This window comes from Odontesthes bonariensis, chromosome 11 (assembly GCF_027942865.1).
Source record: "Odontesthes bonariensis isolate fOdoBon6 chromosome 11, fOdoBon6.hap1, whole genome shotgun sequence".
Lineage (NCBI taxonomy): Eukaryota > Metazoa > Chordata > Actinopteri > Atheriniformes > Atherinopsidae > Odontesthes > Odontesthes bonariensis.
This window is the reverse complement of record NC_134516.1, coordinates 30254243-30277793: the sequence shown is the minus strand read 5'-3', so window position 1 is coordinate 30277793 and position 23551 is coordinate 30254243. Positions and strand designations below refer to the sequence as shown.

At 46.3% G+C, this 23551-nt stretch overlaps 1 protein-coding gene across 1 annotated transcript in view; it reads right to left on the bottom strand.

Moving 5' to 3' along the window:
• LOC142391242 (NLR family CARD domain-containing protein 3-like) overlaps nt 1-23551 on the bottom strand; it is a 29888-nt gene that overhangs the window by 4964 nt on the left and 1373 nt on the right. Inside the window, exons 4-6 of the mRNA XM_075477014.1 lie at nt 21753-23541; nt 21331-21504; nt 11132-11293 (exon numbers count right to left, since the gene is read on the bottom strand). Of these exons, the coding sequence (XP_075333129.1) occupies nt 11132-11293; nt 21331-21504; nt 21753-23541 (2125 nt within the window). The remainder of the gene's footprint in view (nt 1-11131; nt 11294-21330; nt 21505-21752; nt 23542-23551) is intronic.

The window sequence follows — 23551 nt, the reverse complement described above, 5'->3', positions numbered from 1 at the left end:
TATGCTGCTATAGGCCTAGACTGCTGGGGGACCTCCCACGATGCACCTCATCTCCCTCTCTTTACTCTCCATGTACATATGACATTATTGTTGTCATTAACTTGTGTTTCTCTTTCTCAGCAGGTATCTCTGGCCTGTTGTTATGGTGCCTGTTGTGCACACTTTCCTGTCCTCTCAATCCCCAGCTGGCCGTGGCAGATGGCTGCCCTTTCTGGCTCTCGTTCTGATAGACGTTTCTTCCTGTTAAAAGGGAGTTTTTTTCTTTCCACAGTCGCCTTGTGCACACTCAGGACGAGATTGGAGAAGAGAAGTGTCAGTGCAATTTGTTGGTTTCATTTGCTTTTTAATTGGCTCTGTATGAATTGGACTAATGTGGAATATATTGAATTGAGATCCCCTTCCTGGATCGTGGCCTTGCTGGGGCGGAAGGGCTTGCGTGGTCTAGTGATCTCCAGAGCTATGTCGTTGGAAGCTCTATGCTCCTGGTAGGGTCTCCCAATGAGAACAGGTCTTGAGTGAAGACCCAGACAAACAGGATCCGAAAATCATGCAGAAGAAACACAAGAAAGCGTGTACCCTGCCTGGTGTAGGTTTGCTGGAACCAACCCCTTGAGCCAGGTCTGGGCGTGGTGTTCGCTGGCGAGCACCTGGTAGCAACCCACATAACCCGGGCTTTAGCCCGAAAAAGGCGATGTGGGAGGATCGTGTGGGCCAACCCCCCGCAAGGTCCAACATGGGGGCCAGGTTCAATGCTGCTAAGGCAGTAGTGGAGAGTGGGGGGTTCGCTGCATCGCGGTCCCCTGTGACAGAAACTGATTTTTGGGACGTGGAATGGTCCCTGGAATGGAGGGAGGCACCGTGCAGCTTTGGGGATGCTCACAAGCCCCTGGCTGGCTGGCTGCCACAAAACTGTCACTTCACCTGACCTGAGACCTTTTGTTCTGGACACTTGGGTGAAGAGAGGTGCTGAGCTTGCAACAAGCGTGTCGTGAGGATATGCTGGGAAAGACTGGCAGAGGAACCTGTGCGGAATGATTTCAACTCCGACCTCTGTGAGAAGTTCTCTCATGTGCCGAGATACGCCCAGAAATGCTTATGGCTCTGGGTGGTGTGGGGCTGTCATGGCTGACATGTTTCTGCAATGTCGCATGGACCTCGGGTGCAGTACCCTTGGACTGGCAAACCGGGGTGGTGGTCCCTATTTTTAGAAAAGGGGATTGGAGGGTGTGTGCCAACTATCACACTTCTCAGCCTCCCTGAGAAAGTCAATGCAGGGGGGTTGGAGAAGAGGCTCCGTCCGATAGTTGAACCTCAGATTGAGGAGGAACAATGCGGGTTCCGCCCTGGCCGTGGAACAACGGATCAGCTTTTCACCCTCTCACAGCTCATTGAGGGGGCATTGGAGTTTGCTCATTCAGTCTACATGTGTTTTGTGGACTTGGAGACGGCCTAAGACTGTGTGCCCCAAGAGGTCTTGTGGGAGGTGCTGTGGGAATATGGGGTGCTGGGGCCACTAGTGCAGGCTGTTCGGTCTCTTTATTCCCAATGTGAGTGCTGCGTCCATATACTCGGCATTAAGTCGGACTCTTTCCGACTTCCGACTTGTTTGGCTCCATCACATTTGTGCCTCCAGCATGCACTGGAACGGTTTGCAGCTGGGTATGAAGCGGTTAGTATGCGGATCAGCACCTCCAAATCTGAGTCCATCATCCTTTCACGGAAAAGGATGGCATGCCCTCTCCAGGTAAGGGGGAGAGAACTTACCCCAGTGGGAGGAGTTTAAATATCTCGGGGTCTTATTCACGAGTGATGGGAGAAGGCATGGTGAGATCAGCCGCAGACTAAGGGGCAGCAGTGATGCAGTCGCTGTACCGGACTGTTGTGGTGAAGAGGGAGCTGAACCTCAAAGCAAAGCTTTTGATTTTTTGGGCAGTTTACATCCCTACCCTCACCTATGGTCATGAACTCTGGATCATGACAGAAAGAATGAGGGCAAGAGTACAAGCGGCTGAAATGAGTTTTCTGCGCAGGGTGGCGGGTCTCACGCTTTATGATAGGGTGACGAGCTCAGCCATTCGGGAGAGACTCAAAAGTAGTCCAGCTACTCCGCATTCTCCGCATTGAGAGGAGCCAGTTGAGGTGGTTTGGGCATCTGATTAGGATGCCTCCTGGTCACGTTCCTTTGTTGGTGTACCGGGTACGACCAACTGGGACATGGCCTAGAGGTCGGCCCAGGACTCGCTGTGGAGATTATGTCTCTCGATTGGCCTGGGAACGGCTCGGGGTCACCCAGGATGAGCTGGAAGTTGCAGGGGACAGGGATGTTTGGGCCTTACTACTCGCCATATTGTCACTGTGACCCCATGTGGATTAAGAGGTTAAGAAAATGGATGGGCTGCACGGTGGTGTGGTGGTTAGCACCATCGCCTCACAGTAAGAGGGTTCCAGGTTCAACTCCTGGATGGGGCCTTTCTGTGTGGAGTTTGCATGTTCTCCCCGTGTATGCGTGGGTTCTCTCTGGGTACTCCGGTTTCCTCCCACTGTCCAAAAACATGCACGTTAAGTTGATTGGTGTTTCTAAACTTGTCCTTTGGAGTGGGTGTGAGCCTCACATTCCAAACTGTGCCGTTACTGTGGAGGGCTTCACTAACTACCGCCAGGACAGAACGAGTGTCACCCAAGTGTCCAGAACAAAAGGTCTCAGATCAGGTGAAATGACAGCAACATCCACAAATATACAGACTCTGTCACTGGCTACATAAGTAAGTGCATTGACAATACCATTCCAAAGTGTATCGTCCGCACTTACCCAAACCAGATACCCAGGGTAGGTAGTGGAATTCGCCTTAAACTAAAGGCGAGGAACGCTGCCTTCAACTCAAGGGACCCTGACGCCTACAAAGCAACCAAATACGACCTCCTAAAGTCCATCAAATGGGCCAAGAAGGACTACAGGGAGAGCGTGGAGTCCAATTATCATAGCCCTGACCCCAGGCGCATGTGGAGCGGCCTTCGCTGTATCACAGACTATAAGGGGAGGAACACGAACACTGTTCAGCCCTCCGCATTATTACCAGACAAGCTTAACACCTTCTTTGCTCGGTTTGATGTGGAAAATACAATACACGCCAGGAGCCTGCAGGCTACTGAGGGGGCTGCCACACTGATCCTGGACAGGGACGATGTGAGGCGGTCCTTCAAAAAGGTCATGGCGTGTGCTGACCAACTGGCGAAAGTGTTCACCAACATCTTCAACCTCTCCCTGCGTCTGCCCGTGGTCCCCACCCCCTTTAAGACTTCCACCATCGTTCCAGTCCCGAAGAAACCAGTGGCTTCCTGTCTGAATGACTACCGCCCTGTCGCACTAACATCGGTCATCATGAAGTGCTTCGAGCGATTAGTCAAAACACACATCTGCTCCTTTCTTTTCTGACACTCTGGATCCCCTGCATATTGCCTACAGAGCAAATAGATCCACGGACGACGCCATCTCTCTGGCAACACACACTGCACTCACCCACCTGGACCAAGGGAACACATATGTGAGAATGCTGTTTATTGACTACAGCTTAGCGTTCAATAACATCATTCCCTCTAACAGATCTGGGGCTGGAATCCTCCATCTGCAACTGGATCTACAGCTTCCTGACGGGCAGGCCATAGGTGGTGAAAATGGGCAGTTACACCTCCTCCTCCCTGATCCTGAACACAGTGTTTCCCACACATAGACTAATTTGTGGCGGTGCGCCACAGATTCAACACCGGCCACCACATATTGCGTTTCGTTATTATTATTTTTTTTAACGCTATTTTAAAAATACACATCATATTCGTTAAGCTACATTTCCTTTCCCTGCTCTCTCTGTCAGTCACGCGTCTCTCTCACATAGCCTACACACACACACACACACACACACACACACACACGCACACACACACACACACACAGCCCCTCCCCTCTGTGCACACCGCGTGTGTCTCCATCAGCGAGATCATCCCTGGAAGCGTGGAAGCTGTGCCTTGGTATCACGCGCACCTTTATAAAATCACACATTAAAAAGTCCTATAAAAATATTTTATATTTTGAATACAATGTTGTCCCGTCCCGACCCGACCCATAGCAAACAAGCGATTACGCCTTCTTTATAAAGTTAACTAGTCGCAAGTTTGCCGTAAAAAAAAAAAAAAAGTAGTTGGGTTGTCGAGGTCAAAACACTAGCAGCTGTGAATCAAATAAAGTAGGTTTTTTAAACTCTTACACTGAATGTTTGCTGCTTCAATCCAGATGAGTATTGAAAAATATTTTCCACGATTGAAAAAGAGACGTGTTGAGGATGAGGACCAGCCTGAACCGGAGGTATCAGTCTGAAACAGAGCTGAACAGTCTGACCAGTGTAATTAGCTATGTTATTCATTTGTTTACAATATTTTCAGGCTTCAACCAGTGCTGCTCAAGCAGAAAGACAGGGTCAGGGGGAGAAAGAGATAGATTTGTTAGGCATTGAAGAAAGAGTAGGAGAGGAGGACAGCATCCAACATGCTGCTGTGACTGAGCCAGCTGAAACAACAGGTGAGGTGGACAAACAGATGTAGAAACAGAAAGCAGGTCTCAGTTCAAGGGAACTGATTTCTATTGTTCTGTTTCTGTTTAGATGGGACTTTGGCAACATCCAAAAGCGCCAAACACAGGGCCACTGGATTCAACCCTGAGTGGTTGAACATGCCTCAGTTCAAGTCATGGTTGTACCACACACAGCATGGTAAACTTAATGTCTGCATAATATGCTATCCTTTACAAATATTCAGAAATATTTTTTTTATTGATTCTTCTTTTTATATCATTAGCTTTTATGTAATACATGTAATATGATTTAAAAAAATCACAAAGTGATTGACTATTTGTCTGACTATTTAGCTAATTTGATGAATTATTATGTACTTTTAAAGGGATGTTTTGTAGACTGTGCAAGCAGCACAAGCCTGTGCCTAAGAGAGGTGCCACAAATAGGGCTTTTGTTGAGGTCGGGGCCATTACCTATAGAAAAGACTATTTAGAGCGGCACATCACCACAGAGCACCACCAGGAGAGCATCAGATGCCAGGCATCTGTTACATCTGGTAATTTCCAATAACATAATAATAATAATAATAATAATAATAATAATAATAATAATAATAATAATAATAATAATAATATAGCTTTATTTAGTAACGGCCAAATTATTTTCTAACAATTTTGGCACTTACAGGTGTCTCTGTAATGGACTCTTTTGAGCCTAGTATTGTGATAGAGCACGAGGCCATCATTGGTGGCTTCAAGTGTCTCTACTGGCTTTTAAAAATTAACAGGCCCATCATACAAACTATCCAAAGCTTCTGGGCCTGGCAGAACTTTTGGGATGTGATTATTTTAAAAAGTTAAAGGTAACACACCTAAACCTTAAGACAAATGTCACCTATCCATTATCTAAACATACATTTAATCTCTACATTATTGACTATACAGTTTTAATAAGTTATGAAGTACCTTTTCCCCCTTTCCCAATCTCTAGCTTGACCACAGGAATAATTACAGATCACATCGTATCATCGATGAAATGCTTGAGATTTTATCTCGTCAAATTGAGGAGCCTATCCTGATGGCCATAAGGTCATCACAGGCAATTAGAATTGAAATTGAGCACAGATGTGTCTGTGTCCAGGCAGCTAGATCTGCATGTCAGGTATGCATTTATTTTCTTTGTAAAATTACATACATCTTGGTCACTGTAGAAGAACTGTGGATATTAAATGCTTTTCTCACAGATACATGGATGAAGAGGGAAAGGTTTACAATCAATTTCTGGACCTTGTAACCAATGTTCCCTCTAATTTTTCATGTGTCTGGGCTAGTGGTGGGCCGTTATCGGCGTTAACGTGCTGCGATAATTTGAGAGTCTTATCGGGCGATATAAAAAATATCGCTGTTCATCTATTCTCAAAGTTGGGTTGGGAACTGGGTCAAAATAGGTAAGCAAACTGTGATGACTTTTACCTTGATATTTTAGCTCAGGTGTAGGCCGATGTACTTTGTCTGCCGTTAGGTGTGATGAAAACAGAAGAACGCCACTTTGCAGAGGCCTGTGCTAGGCAGTTTATGGAGGTCGGGGATAGTTGACAAAATCTGCTCTGTTGGAACAGACAGCGCTCCTAATATGGTGGCCGCAGGGAGGATACTGCCCTTCGAGCATCTGCCGTGTGTTGCACATGTTGTACAGAGAGCGATTGTAATGTCACTGCGAGAAGGGGTTTTTGATGCTGCACTTGCCAAGTGTCGTAAAATGGTGGGACATTTCAAACACAGTCCGGCCAACGCAGACGAGCTGAAAGTCCAGCAAACCTCCCTTGGGCAAGTTCAGGAGCCGCTCGTGCAAGATGTTCCAACACGGTGGAATTCCACCCTCGAGATGATCAAGCACGTGAGGCGCAACAGAGACGCACTGCACACAACGCTATCTCAACAGCAGCACCATCTGGCCCTCCCAACAAGTGCTGAATATGAGAAGTTGGCGAAGCTAGAGAAACTGCTGGAGCCATGCATGTGAATAAGCTGGTCTGCCTAAGTGACTGGTGGAAGAAGGAAAAGTAGCGCTTGGACTGATTAACAAAAAGCTACTGATGTAAACCTTGTAGGCTTACCGTATTAATTTCCATGTTTAACTGAATAACCCGTTTAACACAAGTACATTTTATTGAGCATGTTTTGTTTTTCTTCACCAAATATCAAAGTAGAACAGCTTTCTCAAGCAATCAGTGATGGGTTTTGGAAACAGGAAATGAGCCCCTGGTTTAATGCACCCCCTGTATTAAGAAACCCTATCTCAAAGACTGATTTTTAGTCATTACTTGGGTAGCAAGCATATTCTGAATGAGCCATTTTAATCTAGATTAATTTCAAGATTTCAGTGAGATTAATCTAGATTTGAAAAATTAATCTATGCCCACCACTAGTCTGGGCAAACACACCAGCTCCCTGAGCACACTGAGGACCACTGTGAGCAGCATCAGATGTGCACGCTGTGGCCACACAACAGTATCACACCTGTTCAAAACCTTGGATCATAGCAAGTTACATGGCTTATTAAAAGAATCAAATTCCAGCAGCAATTTTCATTAGTTTATATTTAATACAAGTGATTTGGCCCACTTAAAAAAGAAAAAGACAAAAATCTTGTTGTTCATGAGATGTGTAGTATGTTATGAGAGTCATGCTTTGGCCATGGGAAGAGTCATGCTTGCAGCCTGCATGTTTTGCAGAGTAGACCTTTCTCACTCGAAAAAGAAAAAAATCTGACCCAGTTTCACCGCTTGTTCTTCTGTTTGCACATACTCAGACAGCCATTCCATCCTAAAAGAACCGCATTTCTTTTTTACTTTGGCTTGGTGAGAGGATGTGTCGCTGGCGCTGCGGGGTTGTGTCTCTTAACTCCGCCGCACTGTTGTTAGCTAGCTAACCTGCACGGCGCGTATGGGCAGGGCACATATGCAAGCACTATCAATGCTATGATTGGCTGCATAGTGCAAGTAAACCGTATCGTATCATTGGCTGAACACCTGTCACTCATTGCGTTACATTGAAAAATGGTACAGAAAAACATTACGCCTGGTATTAGATATTAATTAATAAGTTTATGGTGAATTTTATTTTATGCGCTGCATAGATTTTCTTGTGCGCTGAGAATGTGCGAGCAGCTCAGAGGGAACATTGCTTGTAACTGTACCCGGCGGAAAAGCTGACACCATTGTGTCAGCTGTAAAACAAGTGCTTTTAGAAAAGGTGTCCCAACAGAGAGGCTGTATGGGCTCAGGACTGATGGGGCAGCCGTAATGACAGGTAATTATTTAAAACCATGTTAGAGTATCTCGGCGGTTGAATCCTAACTAAACAATGTTTTTTAAATCTAGGGCGTGTGAATGGGGTTGCAAAGCAGCTAACAGACAGCTTCCCCAAACTTGTGACCAATTATTAACGAAGGAATTATTTTGAAGAATTTTAATTTTAATTTTAATTTTAATTTTTACGCACAACATCCTCAAGGACCACAGCCATCTAGCGCACAGACTGTTCTCACTGTTACCGTCGGGCAGACGGTACAGGAGCCTGACTGCACACACAACAAGACTCAAGGACAGCTTCTTCCACCGAGCCATCAGGCTCATCAACAAATAGACTTGTATTGTATTGTATTTCAAAACTTGCAATTCTTCTATTTTGTGTCAGGATCTGGATTTTAAGTTGTGTTTTTGTGGCTTAGTTATTGATGTTATTTTTATTCAGTACTTTGTGTTTTCTGTATTTAGATTTCGTCTTTGTTTCATTTTAGTTCTGTTTATTCAGTATTCAGTTATGTTTTATTTTCTCCTTGTGTATTCCCTTAAGCTGGGCATACACTGTGCGATTTTTGGCCCGATTTAGACACGATTTTCACTCGTGCGACTATTTTGGAGATCGGGCCGAGTTTTGGCTCAATCGTGCGTCTCGCATCGTGTAGTATACATGGGGTAACGACAAACGATTAAGCCCTCCCGACCACCTCCCGATCGATCGGATGAAAATCAAACTTGTTTGAAATCCTGGTCGCTCCTCGTGAGGCTCTCGCACAGTTGAAGCAGTTGGACGAGCCGATTGACTTCATCCTGTCACACTACGCATGCGCGAACATAGGTACGGAAGAGAAAATTGTCAACAGAAGAAGAAAAAGACAACAGAACAGCATGGCAGCGACCGGCGACCGAGTCCGACGTGTCGTGCAGTGTGAGCAGCCAGATCGTATCAGACCATCGGGTCGTACAGTGTGAGAACAGGAATCGTGAGCTGTGACGTTTTAACCCTTGCGATTCACTCGTACAGTATGAGCAGCAGCTGAATCACGCGATTGAAAAAATCGCACAGTGTATGCCCAGCTTTAGTGTGCTCTCTCTTGCCCCCTGTGTTCTGCCATCTCTCTCTCTCTCCTCAGTCTCTCTCCTGCCCTCTGCTCTCATTCACTCACTCACCTGCAACCCGTTTCCAATCAGCCACCTGTTCACCGACTCCAGTAATCACCTCCCCAGTATATAATGTCTGTCTTGTTCAACCACTCCTCGCCAGAACCTCTTCATTACCTTGGTCTTTGGTCTTGTCTTGTCCCCTGGTCTGTAACTCTAGTCTGCCTTCCTCGCCTTTGTGATCTCGCCCCGATCCCTGGTTTTTCCTCGTCTGTCCTTTTGCAAGTTTTTTTTAGTCTGTTTTGTTATTTTCTTAGTTTTATGTCCAGTTTAGTTTTTGATAATTCCAGCTCTGCTGCGCCTTTTGTTGATCCTTGTTAAATAAATCCTTTAAGTTTATTTTTGCCTCCCGTCGTGTCTGCACCTGGGTCCTCCCCTAAACACATCATGACATTTTGCACTTTCTTTTATTATTTTATTCAATATTAATATCGCTATCTATTATCATTTATTATTGATTGCACTGTTCAGTCGCATGTTGGTCTCATCCAACACATTTCATTGCATTGTTGACCCTGTGTTTTCATGCATATGACAAATAAATTTGAAACTTGAAACTTCTGTGTGGTTGTTTGTCTCGTTTGTCTCTGTGTGGCCCTGTGATGGACTGGCGGCCTGTCCAGGGTGTACCCCGCCTCTCGCCCGATGACCGCTGGGATAGGCTCCGGCCCCCCGTGACTTACCCAGGCTCCGCCCTCGCAGTGACGCAACACCTTCGGCTCTGCTACACTTACTCAGGCAAACTGCTCATTCAGGTGGATTCGAGTTCCCGAAAAAATGGGAACTCCACCCACTTTGTAGGGAAGCAATCAACTTTGAGCAGCGCCAACGGCCCAGGGTAGAGGTGTGTTCAAGGTAGTGACGTGGTGAACTGCCACTCAACCCATGGATTGTACACGGAAGCGCTTCATTCAATATCAACATGGAGCAGCGTCAAGCTTTTGACACTGCTGTAGATGCTCTAATGAAAGTGTTCGACGGGAGATTCTCGTTAAAAATCGAGCAAAGAAAAGCCCTTGAATCATTTCTTGACAGGAAAGACGTTTCGCCTTGATACTGGCTTTGGTAAGAGTTTAATCTACCAGTTAGCCCCGCTGGTAGCTAAATCATACGTCAGAGGAAAGAGTGGTGTGATTGGCTTAAGCTTAGGCACAGCCTTTTCTGGCCACAACCAGTAGCAACCCGAGGGAGGCGGGTTGACCAGGCCATTTCGAATCGTATTCGTTATGGTCTTGGTCAGACCAGAATCTCGAAGAGATTTGAAAGTCTATGTTAATCAGGCTACCCGTGACTGACTGACAGATCCAGCGGGTATAGACAATGGATGGATGAATTGAGTTTGATTGGATTGTGATTGTATTACAATGAATTGGATTCTAATTGGATTGTATGTTTGAAGTGATTTGACATGACATTTGTTGTAATTTGGCACTTTATAAATAAAAATATTTAATTGAATAAATACTGCAATGACACTGTGATGTTGCACAGAGCACTGGCAACAATAAGGAGGGAATTAATCTTAAAAATATTTCCAAATTCACGTTTACGTTGATGTCTGTCTAATCTAAATTCATTTTCTGGGTGTGTTGCTGTATTTAAACCATCAGGAGCCTCAAATCAGCAGGAGCATTCCTGAGCATCAACATTCATGAGGTGCTCTGCATCCACCATTTATGGTCAAATGTGGGCGTATGGAAGCAGGGACACAGGTCTAATCCACATGTGTCTCATTTCCAGGTGAACAGTGATTTATAAAAGGGAACTTTACCTGAACAAGGTTTTATAAAACTTTGTGCTAAGCTAGGCTAACATGTCCTGGACCCATCTCTGTATCTGATCCAGGGTCAGGGGACCAACAGACACTTCTCACTGTTGTTCCTGCAGATGTTTTCCTTGGAGACCTCCTCCACAAATATCTGCTGTTTATGTTCAACCAGTATTTCTACTGTGAGCAAAGGAAAAAGGCTCCTACATGTGTGATTGTTCTTGTAACACTCAGCAGGAAGCAGAAGCACAGGGCTGAGTGCAGGACAGAGAACATGTTTCCAGCTCTTCCTCCTCTATCAGACATTGTGTGAGGCTGCAGCAGGCCTCTCCATACCTGAGTGTGTGTGGATCCTTCAGTGCAGCCCTCAGCAGCTTCTCTCCTGACTCTCCTGGATGGTTGTAGCTCAGGTCCAGCTCTCTCAGATGGGAGGGGTTGGAGGTCACAGCTTCAGCCAGAGAAGCACAGCCTTCCTCTGTGATCAGACAGCCTGACAGGCTGCAGACAAAGAAAACAACAGAAACTCTGAGAGAACTGCTCTGATACTGAATGTCATCAAATGTTCAAAGAAACTGGAACAGTCTCACATCACTGACTTTGTGTCTTCATATATCTAAGTCAGAATTAAACTACACACATGGATGAACCTGATCTCCACTCCCATTTTAGCCCCGAACACATGCAGACACTCCCCTACTGAGTCCTTTTCAGATAAAAATATGGTCTGCACCACAGTGAGAGCAGCAGTAAAGCAGAAGCTGATTTAACAAATGTGAAACTGAGACGCTCATCAGTGAAGCAGAGAAAATTAAATCTATTTTATTTGCTGATCCTCGTTCTGGAATCACCAACAGAAGAAAAGCTGCTGGTTGGAAATAGAAACAGAAGAATCAACTCTGTAAAGTCTGAGCAAAGGACCCTGTAGAGTTAAAAAAGAAATGCTGGCATTATAAACGAGTCAACACATCAGGTGTCCGTAGGACAACATCGGGGCGATGGGATGAGGACCGGTGTTGTTCCAAAAAGTGATGGTCCACTAGCCTGGGAATTCCCATGCTGCTTTGCGCGCGATTTCATTCACCCTGCAAAGGCAGCCTGGAAACCACCGCCCTTATTTTTGCCTGAGTTAGGGAACCAATCACAGAACGAGGGGGGCAGCAAGACGATGACGACGTCTATGCGCGATACCGAAGCTTGTAGTGTTAATCCAACATGGCAGCGGACACAATGTTACCGTTCGATGCAGCCTTATGAAGTGTTTTAAGTAGCTTAGAACGCAAGTTTACTTTTATTTGACTTTTTTTTCTTCTTCTTCCTCGTCGAATTTCTGTCGCTCTACATACGTCATCTGGTATAAGTGATACAATTGGCTATGAATCGCGCGCAAAGCAGCATGGGAAGAACCAGACGCCATTTGATAGACATTCGTAGCGCCCAATAAACGGCTTTAGGCATTCGTAAACCACGCCTCAAATACGAGAAAATGCACACCGAGTTCCCAGACCACCATCTCATCGAGATGTGGACGCGTCAGCCAGGCTAATGGTCCACCAGGCTAATGGTCCACCAGAAACTGGTCTGATTCTGTGGGAATGTGTGCAGGCTGTTGGAACTGTATCGCTCCATGTATTTACCTCTACTGCTTCAGTGCTTTGGATCAAACTGTTACAGCATTTAAATACACATCATTTTATGTCTGGGCTTATAATAAAGGGATGTCTTTGTGAAACTTTTAACTTTACTTTCATATAATCAGATTTTTGGTGAAAGTGTTTCAGAGTTGATTATAACCAGGTCTACATTTAAGCTTTGGTACAACACATGTAGGATGGGATGTAATGCCTTCGCGTGTTTTGGCAGAAGACACCTTTAATCACGCCTTCAGGCAAATGATGTGTGATGACGTGTGACGAGCCCCACCCGCACTGTATATACAGTCATCATTCCAGTCATTCCTCAGTTCTTATGCTCTTCAATTCGCTAAGAACGCCTCTGTTGATCTCAGGCTCGCTAGTTTCTGCTAGTTAGCCTTGTTCTCCCATAAGGCTACAGCCAACTGAATTACTTTTACCACTCTTGTTGGCGTTAGTCACTGATGCCTGCTGCTTAGTGTGCTGGCTGCGGAGCACTGATTTTGGGTTGTCATTCTGGTGACAAGCTTACTGTCTCGCTATGAGCACCAAGCTAAAACAAGTAAAACAAAAGTCCTCTGTTCGCCCTTGTCCTCAGGGGAGCAGCTTATCGCTTCATGAGAAGGACCAGCATGAAGCGTGCCCCGTCTGTCTGGGGATCGTCCACGCCAGACGAGCGTTGAGACTTGTGCGTTCTGTCACCAGCTTCCGTGATCAACCCTGGAGAGACGGGTCAGCTTTTGGAAGGAGTGCTGGGTAAGACAGCTGCCTCAGCTGCTGACCCCCAACTCTCTGAGTCGAGGGACCCGGCTTCGTCCGAGTCCAAAGACCAACATCTTTTGGTTGACGTCCCTATGTGTAACTAGGCAGACTGCATGGAGTATGTTGTTGGGTTATCAGAGACTGAGCAGGAGCACCATCGAGACTCAGTTTCAGTTGGCAAACAAGGATGACACATCGTTCATCTTGCTGTACCGTTGTGCAGCTGAAAAATTTGAAGTGAACTGCCCCCTCCCCATCTGCTCAAAAAGCTTTGCGCTTCGCAGGTTTTTATTTACAGACTTGTCCAACTACGGTGAAAAACCATCTGCCAATGTATCTGGACATTGGCCCGGAGCAAAGATCGTCATGGACACTATGTGACACTATACACTGATATTTAAGCATGGTTATTATGTGGGACCATCTATGTGTATTGCATGTTCATGCACACACACACACACACACACACACACACACACACACACACACACACACACACACACACACACACACACACACACACACACACACACACACACTCACACTCACACTCACACTCACACATTCATTAGCCCAGTAGCATGCTCACTATGCTCACTAAGCAGTTGTTGTGCTGTCCTGTGGTTTAAGGTCACCTGTGTATTATATGAGATTGCTGCTGCTTGTGTTTTTTTTGTTTTTTTGTTTGTGTGTTTGTTCTCTGCTTGTCTGCTTACAGGTGCTCCTGGTGCCTCTAAGGTTGGATTCCCCACAAAAGCCGTGAATCGTCTTCAGTTTTGTTTTTACAGGTGTAGCAGCTGGTTGTCGGATTTTTCATTGTTTTTGATGTTTGTCTCTTCATGTTTCTGTTCTTTTTTTCTCTTCTTCGCTTTCCCTCTCTCTCTGTCCCCCGGTCCGGTTCGGCACTATTATCATATCATGTTAAATATTGTAACAAAAATAAATAAATAAAAATGAGGAGTTGATGGGCATCAAGGGGAGCTTTACATTCATAAAGCTTCCCTTGGCATAACAAATGTGTTTGGCATAAACGGTATTCAGATTACAATTCTGCTGCCATAATGCTGGACAGGACAAGGAAAAAAAAAAAAAAAGAAAGATCCTCATGGACATCTCGACCAGCGTTACGGTGCCCAGTTGTGGACAATATTTGGACTTGGAAGGCGCGTAAAAAGCTGGGTTGGTTAACCCCTCGCTCATGAGCTGTCCTTAACGGCTTATTTGGCCGCTTATTTCCTACAACTATGGTGTGAACGGCCCAAACACACTTCTATCCAAGCCCTGCAGATTTTCAGCGTCTCAGCTGGACAAAATGTATCAAGCACAAGCAGCCACAGCCCGCTGAACTCTGTCTGTGTCTGTGTCTGGCGGAGCTTGGAGTACAAGTAACCCCAGATAACCCACTGGTATCCCTGCTGAATGAGGTCAGAATCACCACTGATTACACCCTTCATGTGTCCCAGTGTTATTCCCAGACGTGATGTGAGACCCAAACCAGTGAGTGCTCACAAACCTGTAGTATAGAGAGGGCACCGAAGCCACCAGTCAGTGAAGCCGCAAAACCCTGATAAAATTCTCCTCCAGTCAGTCTGGTGTAAAGGTCCACCGCTAAGCCTCCAGAGTGACTTGCCTCTTTGCAAGAAGAAACCACAGCCCTCCTAGCTGTGGAACTGCATAGACAGGAGCTTCAGCTGCAGGGAGACGTGGCTACCCCACAACTGCTTCCACCAAAGAGAGGCCATCTTCGTTCTGTTCAGGGACCCTGTCCAAAAAGACATTGTGTTCCCCTGACACAGTCTCCCAAGCATGATTTCTCCTCTCACACAAGTGCATTTATGTTGCCTCAGGTGGCCCTCAGTTCGGGTGTATTAAATGTTTCTCAGGGACTCATAGTAAATGTTGCCTATGCTTGTGTAAATGTTCCAGATGTTTCAATAAAGAGTGCATTTTGTATCGAAAAAGTCCAAAAGACACAAATGTGTGCAAAACAAGTGGACAGTCAGCTAATGTTCCTCCACAGCCCACAAGAGGGCGAAAGCTCCCCTCTGACAAGTCAGTTGCTTGGCTATGGGTTACTGGCTACAGTCCCGGACGAAACCACCCCATTTCATTTCAGTTGTAAATAAACGTTTTTTTAGGAAACGAAGCAGCGGGAGTTCTGGGAGAGGAAATAAACTCACTGTTGGAAAAGAGAGCAATACGAGTTGTTCTCACTTTGGAGGCGAACAAAAGCTGCTACAGCCGTCACGTCGTTGTTCCAAAGAAAGGAGGGGGGTTCCGCCCTATTTTGGACCTGCGAGTTTTGAACAAATACCGAGGAACGTACAAGTTCAAAATATAGACACAAAGGCAACTGCTGAACGCAGTCGGCCCAGGAGATTGGTTTGCAACAATCGATCTCACAGACGCTTACTTTCACATAGTAATTCATCCAGACCACAGAAAGTTTCTGAGGTTTGCGTTTGAGGGCATCGTCCTACAGATACCTGGTGCTGCCCTTTGGTCTGCTGCTCGCTCCCCCGCACCTTTACGAAGTGTGTACCTAAGCTATCCCTCAGAGATAGGGGTATTGGCATCTTAGCTCATCTGGACGATTGGGCTCTGATAGAGTTCCAGAGAGCAGGTTGCAATGCACCTGTCGCTTGTTTTGTCTCACATTCAGATGATGGGGTTTTCCGTGAATTGTCAGAAAAACTCACTGATCCCAAGTCAGCAGTTTTGAATTCTCAGGCTCAAAATATGCTCTGTGTCATGTCGAGCCGAGCGCGTCTATCGGAGCATTGAGTGGCCGCGTTTTATCGCTGCCTCACTCAGTTTCAGTTAGTACACAGACTGCGTTTCCGCCCGGATCTCCTTTCTCAAGCAAGGTGGAGATACAGACGTACTGCATGCATACCTGCTGAGAGGTCCAAATTAAGTGCTCAGGGCCTGTCTCCAGCTGTGGAGGCAACAATTCAGAGTACTAGAGCATCTTCCACGAGAGGTTTATAGGCCTATAAAGCCTCGTTTCCACTGTCAGTACGGTTCGGGTCACTTCGTATCGGTATGGTACGGGTCGGGTCGCTTTGGGGTCAGCTTTGCGTTCCCACTGTACAAAGGGGACCCTCAGGGGTTGGCGGAGTGCGTGCCGAAGCGTGAATAGCATCCATAATTTTGAACCACCTCCAGTGTTTTCGGTCCACGCCACTCCTGCTGTTGTGGTCCTTGATCCGCCGGTAATCGTTCTGAAGCTTCTTCAGCTTAATGTGACACTGGCTCGCAGTCCGGTTGAAACCACTCTCTGCCATTTTTGCGGCAATCAGCTGGAAAACTTTTTCGTTTCGCACAGCGCCATCGAGCTCCCGCTAACCAGCCTCCTCACTAACAACGGAGAGCAGAGCCTGGAACCGGTCCTGTGTGCTCGGTACCCCAAGCAGAAGGGTTACAAAAATGGTAACAGGTACTATGGGACCGGTATGCTTTCGTGGTAGTGGAAACACTGAAATAAGCGAACCGTTCTGGACCGACCCGTACCGGACTGCATAGTGGAAACGGGGCTCAAATAGCAGGATTTTGAGAAGTGGTGTCAGGACAGGAACGCTGTTCCTTTTCAGTGCTCTATTGTGGATGTTTTGACGTTTCTCCAGGAGCTCCTGGACAAAGGTCTCCACTTTTCCACAATTAAAGTCTATTTAAGTTGCTGCCCATCATGTTGGTCTTGATGGAGGGACGGCAGGCGCTCATCCTCTGGCCATGCGCTTTTTTAAAGCAGGGCTCTAGACTAACTTTTTGCCCAACTTTTTTTCTTAGGTGCACCAGCACAAAAGTTAGGTGCACCCAAATTTTCAAACGCATTGCATTTAACACCGCAGTTTTACAGGTTCACTTTTTTTATTTATTTATTATTTTTTTTTTTTTTTTAAATCGCTGTCCATATAGGAAATATTGACTTGTAAACGATTAACTAGCAATCTGGTCAAAATAAAGTTCTTTATTTGAAGCACAATTCTACAAACTTACTGAATTTAATACTTACTGAAACTTACTGAAAAAGTGTTGGTGCTTAAAGTGCTTCACTGGACTGAAATTTAAACTTAAAACATCTCAAGATAAATTAAATAAAAAGAAAATCTAAATTAAAATTGCAAGTGTTTTAAGGGCTTCAAACTGAACATCTCATGGCTCAATGTCTTATGGACTATCCTCCATTGCAGTCACATGCCCCTCGGATGGCCAACTCCTGTAGTTGGGTTAAATATATATTAGGGCTGGGACTTTAGCGCGTTAATTTCGATTAATTAACTACACACATATTAGCGCGTTAAAAAAAATAACGCATTTTAATCGCACACTATAATTTTATTTTATTTTTATTTTTTTTAAATACAGACGGATGGAAGCGTCGACAAGAGCGTGGTTGTGTGCAGATTATGCAACAAGGAATTCGCGTATCACCGCAGCGTATCAAGCCTCAAATATCACCTCAACGCTAAACATGTAGCAGCTTGCGTGGAAGCTAACGGGGGCCCAACGCAGCTTAACATCCAAGATTCTATATACTGTGTTTTCATGCATGCTACATTCAGATTTCAAATAGGGATATGTTCTGTGTTTGTTGAAATATTGTTGAAAATGTTAATTTTCTAAAGGATAAAGTATATGCGATTAAAATGCGATTAATTTTGATTAATTAATTTCAAAGCCTGTCGTTAACTCGATTAAAAATTTTAATCGAGTCACAGCCCTAATATATATATCAGTATATTCACCGGTCTTCCTCTCCTTAAGATACGGCCGTACACAGTGATGCATTCCTGAACGATCAGGAATGCCATGTACTCACTGTTCAATTAGCACAGACATCTTTTTTTTCAATGCATCTGCGATGACTCCTATAAATTGCGCACACACGACATCATTGCTGTCGGGTTTATGTTGAAGCCATTTTTCTTTTGAAGAATTATTTCGGACTTGAACTTAGTGAAGGGAACTTTTGCAATATGGTAGGTAACGTTAAACTTGATTATCATCTCGGCCTCGTCCGATGATCTGTTTGCTGCTGCCTGCCGCTGAAAGGCAGCGGGGAGAGGGGACACTGAGCAGGTGATGTGTTTCATAGATGCGTTGTGCTTTTTCAGCGTTTCAATTCGAAATGTCCATCCATCCATCCATCATCTTCCGCTGGGGGGACCCCGAGGCGTTCCCAGGCGAGCCGAGAAACATAGTCTCTCCAACGTGTCCTGGGTCTTCCCCGGGGCCTCCTCCCAGTGGGACGGGCCCGGAACACCTCACCGGGGAGGCGTCCAGGAGACATTCTCACTAGATGCCCGAGCCACCTCATCTGACTCCTCTCGATGCGGAGGAGCAGCGGTTCTACTTCGAGCCCCTCCCGGATGACCGAGCTTCTCACCCTATCTCTAAGGGAGAGCCCAGACACCCTGCGGAGGAAACTCATTTCGGCCGCTTGTATTCGCGATCTCGTTCTTTCGGTCACTACCCACAGCTCGTGACCATAGGTGAGGATAGGAACATAGATTGACCGGTAAATCGAGAGCTTCGCCTTCTGGCTCAGCTCCTTCTTCACCACGACGGGCCGGTGCAGAGCCCACATCACTGCAGACGCCGCACCGATCCGCCTGTCAATCTCCTGCTCCATTCGTCCCTCACTCGTGAATAAGACCACGAGATACTTGAACTCCTCCACTTGGGGAAGGATCTCATTCCCGACCCGGAGAGGGCATTCCACCCTTTTCCGGCCGAAGACCATGGTCTCGGATTTGGAGGTGCTGATTCTCATCCCAGCCGCTTCACACTCGGCTGCGAACTGCTCCAGTGAGAGCTGAAGGTCACGGCCTGAGGACGCCAACAGAACCAAATCGTCCGCAAAAAGCAGAGACCCGATTCTGAGGTCGCCAAACCGGACCCCCTCAACGCCCTGGCTGCGCCTAGAAATTCTGTCCATAAAAATTATGAACAGAATCGGTGACAGAGGGCAGCCCTGACGGAGTCCAACCCTCACAGGAAACATGTCCGACTTACTGCCGGCAATGCGGACCAAACTCTGACACCGGTCATACAGGGACCGAACAGCCTGTATCAAAGAGTCCGGCACTCCATACTCCCGGAGCACCCCCCACAAGAGTCCCCGAGGGACACGGTCGAACGCCTTCTCCAAGTCCACAAAACACATGTAGACCGGTTGGGCGAACTCCCATGCTCCCTCCAGGATCCTGCGGAGGGTATAGAGCTGGTCCACTGTTCCACGGCCAGGACGAAAACCACACTGCACCTCCTGAATCCGAGATTCGACTATCTGTCGGATCCTCCTCTCCAGTACCCCCGAAAAGACCTTACCAGGGAGGCTGAGGAGTGTGATCCCCCTATAGTTGGAACACACCCTCCGGTCCCCCTTTTTAAAGAGGGGGACCACCACCCCGATCTGCCAGTCCAGAGGCACTGCCCCCGATGTCCACGCGATGCTGCAGAGGCATCAAATGCACTATTGCCACACTTTACAGTAAATGCAGTGCATTATATTATCGGCTTTACTGCATCTTAGCCAGGGAAACTGTTCAAGCCACTCTCCCTTTTAATTTTAGTTGGTTCTGGCTCGGAGTTGATCGTATGTGGCTCATTATCTGATGCTAGCTCCGGACCAGGGCATGACATAACGTGGGAGGTTGATGGCTCCGTGTCAGAGCATTGGTTGTGGTTATTTTCGGACGAATCAGGCCTTAACTTAATGAAAAAGTTGTCAATCGTTCTTTTCATCTTACGGCTACATCCACTGTTTATCTGACTGTTCATCACCTCTGTCTGACTACAGGATGCACGTGTTCAAACGTACACACACGTACACGGGCCAATCAGAGGGGGATCCCGCCCTTCACTATCTCTGATTGGTTTAGACCACGATATGGGTCTAATGTGTGTCTGTTGTTGAACCACAGGGAGACTTTCAGAGTCGCGTAGACTTTTTTTTTTTTTTTTTCCTCGAACGGGTGGTTGCACCTGTGCGATCTTAGATTTTTCTTAGTTGCACCATTGAGAAAATAGGTTGCACGTGCGACCAAATTGGTCACACTCTAGAGCCCTGTAAAGGGGTCTGGAGACTGAGACCTGTGATTAAATCAAACATCCATTCATGGGTTTGACCTTAGTGCTTAAGGCCCTTTGTGGTCCTCCATTTGAGCCAATTGAGCCTGCGGATATGAAATGCTTTTCATACAAGATGGATGCACTCTCAGTGCATCCATCTTGCACTCAGTTTGTATCAGATGGCTCTGCAGTGACTTTACGCCCAAATGCATCTTTCTTACCTCAGGTTATTCCATCTGACTACAGCTCCATGGACTACAGCTTCATCATCATGGAGCTCTTAAGTTTCTACGCCCCTCCTTTTGAAACTGAGGAGCAGAGGTGCTTACATTCCCTGTGCCCGGTGACCGCACACAGAATGTGCGTTTATGTGACCAGCTGTTTGTTTTGTCAATCCAGCCAGGGGAAAAGCTCTGTCTAAGCAGGGACTGTCTCATTGGATTGTCGAAGCTATTTCTCTAGCTTACAGCTGCAGGGGTCTCCCTCCACCTCAGGGTGTCAGAGCTCATTCAACCAGGGGCGTGGCAGAGTCATGGGTCCTGTGGGTGATGTCTGTGCTGCTGCCAGTTGGTAAGAAACCACACACTTTTGTTCGGTTCTACCGCTTGGATGGGACAGGACCTTCGGTCGCTCACTCTGTTCTTTCTGCACCCGAACTGCACTAGGGTGCTGGTTTTGACCCAGGTTTGACGGCTGCTTTGCGGGGAGTGTATATATGTCCCATACTATATATGTTGTACCGAGTGAATGGACTGAAAGGGAGCGTAATGTCATGCATATAAGTTAAGTTATAAGGAACAAGGTAAAACACCTGTGGAAGACAACTCACTCAAATCATTATATATGAATCTTCACTCTACATTATTTATTGGATGAAAACGCAGCCCAAAAGGAAACTGATCAAATGACCCAAAAAAGAGTTTCTTCCAGGTTTCAGGTTGTGGGCCAGGTTCCAGGTTCAGGTAAGTTCCTGTGGTGTCAGAGGCCTAAAGCTGCTGTAACATACAAAGACCATCCACAGGTGTTCTGTTAGATGTTCATAAAAACAGTTTGATGAATCCTGACCTCAGTGTTTCCAGTTGGCAGTTTGGATTCTTCAGTCCAGCAGACAGCTGCTTCACTCCTGAATCCTGCAGGTTGTTGTTACTCAGGTCCAGTTCTGTCAGGCTGGAGGACTGGGAGCTGAGAGCTGAGGACAGAGCTGCACAGCTTCTCTCTGAGAGCTCACAGTCAATCAGACTGAATAGACAATAAAAAGAAAAGGTTATAATAATAAGTTATTAAACAATTCTTGAATTAAATAAACAAAGAAATGTCATAGGGTCATGCTCAAATGCATCACTGGATTTCTCCTTTCTTTATAGAAAGTGACAAAAATGACTTTTTGTTTTGAGGTGGCACTTTATACATTAAACTGAAATTAGAAAAAAACATTTAGTCACAATAGAAATGAAAAATAAATTTACATGACTAACTGACTAACTTACATAGCTTTGTTGGAGGCTTTGACCACTGGCAGCAGCCTCAGAAGAGCCTCCTCTGAAGCAGAGTATTTCTTCAGGTCAAACTCATCCAGATCTTTTCCTGATGACAGTAAGATGAAGACCAGAGCTGACCACTGAGCAGGAGACAGTTTATCTGTGGAGAGACTTCCTGAACTCAGGGCCTGTTGGATCTCCTCCACCAGAGAACGATCATTCAGTTCATTCAGACAGTGGAACAGATTGATGCTTCTCTCTGCAGACAGATTCTCACTGATCTTCTTCTTGATGTAATGGACTGTTTCCTGATTGGTTTGTGAGCTACTTCCTGTCTGTGTCAGCAGGCCTCGTAGGAGCCTCTGATTGGTCTGAAGTGAAAGACCCAGGAGGAAGCGGAGGAACAGGTCCAGGTGTCCATTTGGACTCTGTAAGGCCTTGTTCACAGCACTTTGGTAGAAGAGAGTCTCTGCTCTTGTTTCAGGTATTTGGGAGATTGTTTCTTCTATTAGCAGGTTGACTCCAGAGCTGATGAAGGTCAGATGGACATGAAGAGCAGCCAGAAACTCCTGAACACTCAGATGGATGAAGCAGAACACCTTCTCCTGATACAGCCCTCTCTCCTCTTTAAAGATCTGTGTGAACACTCCTGAGTACACTGAGGCTGCTGAGATATCGATGCCACACTCTGTCAGGTCTGATTCATAGAAGATCAGGTTTCCTTTCTGCAGCTGCTCAAAAGCCAGTTTTCCCAGAGACTCAATCATCTTCCTGCTCTCTGGACTCCAGTGTGGATCTGTCTCAGCTCCTTCATCATACTTGAGCTTCTTCACTTTGTCCTGAACCACCAGGAAGTGGATGTACATCTCAGTCAGGGTGTTGGGCAGCTCTGCTCCCTCTCTGGTTTCCAACACATCCTCCAGAACTGTAGCAGTGATCCAGCAGAAGACTGGGATGTGGCACATGATGTGGAGGCTTCGTGATGTCTGGATGTGGGAGATGATCCTGCTGGCCTGCTTCTTATCTCTGAATCTCTTCCTGAAGTACTCCTCCTTCTGTGGGCCAGTGAACCCTCTGACCTCTGTCACCATGCCAACACATCCAGGAGGGATCTGATTGGCTGCTGCAGGTCGTGTGGTTATCCAGAGGCGAGCAGAGGGAAGCAGGTTCCCCCTGATGAGGTTTGTCAGCAGCACATCCACTGAGGTGGGCTCTGTAGCATCAGTCAGGGGCTCCTTGCTGTGGAAGTCCAGAGGAAGTCGACACTCATCCAGACCGTCAAAGATGAACACAACCTGGAACTCTTCAAAGCTGCAGATTCCTGCTTCTCTGGTTTCAGTAAAGAAGTGATGAACAAGTTCCACCAAGCTGAACTTTCTCTCTTTCAGCACATTCAGCTCTCTGAAAGTGAATGGAAACATGAACTGGATGTCCTGGTTGGCTTTGCCTTCAGCCCAGTCCAGAGTGAACTTCTGTGTTAAGACTGTTTTCCCAATGCCAGCCACTCCCTTTGTCATCACTATTCTGATTGGTTCATCTCTTCCAGGTGGGACTTTAAAGATGTCTTCATGTCTGATGGTTGTTTCTGCTCTGCCTGCTTTCCTGGATGCTGCTTCAATCTGTCTGACCTCATGTTCATCATTGACCTCTCCGGTCCCTCCCTCTGTGATGTAGAGCTCTGTGTAGATCTGATTCAGAAGGGTTGGCTTTCCTGCTTTAGGAATCCCCTCAAACACACACTGGAACTTCTTCTTCAGAGCAGATTTAAGTTTAAGTTGAGAAACTGAAGGAAGAAGCTCTAAATAAAC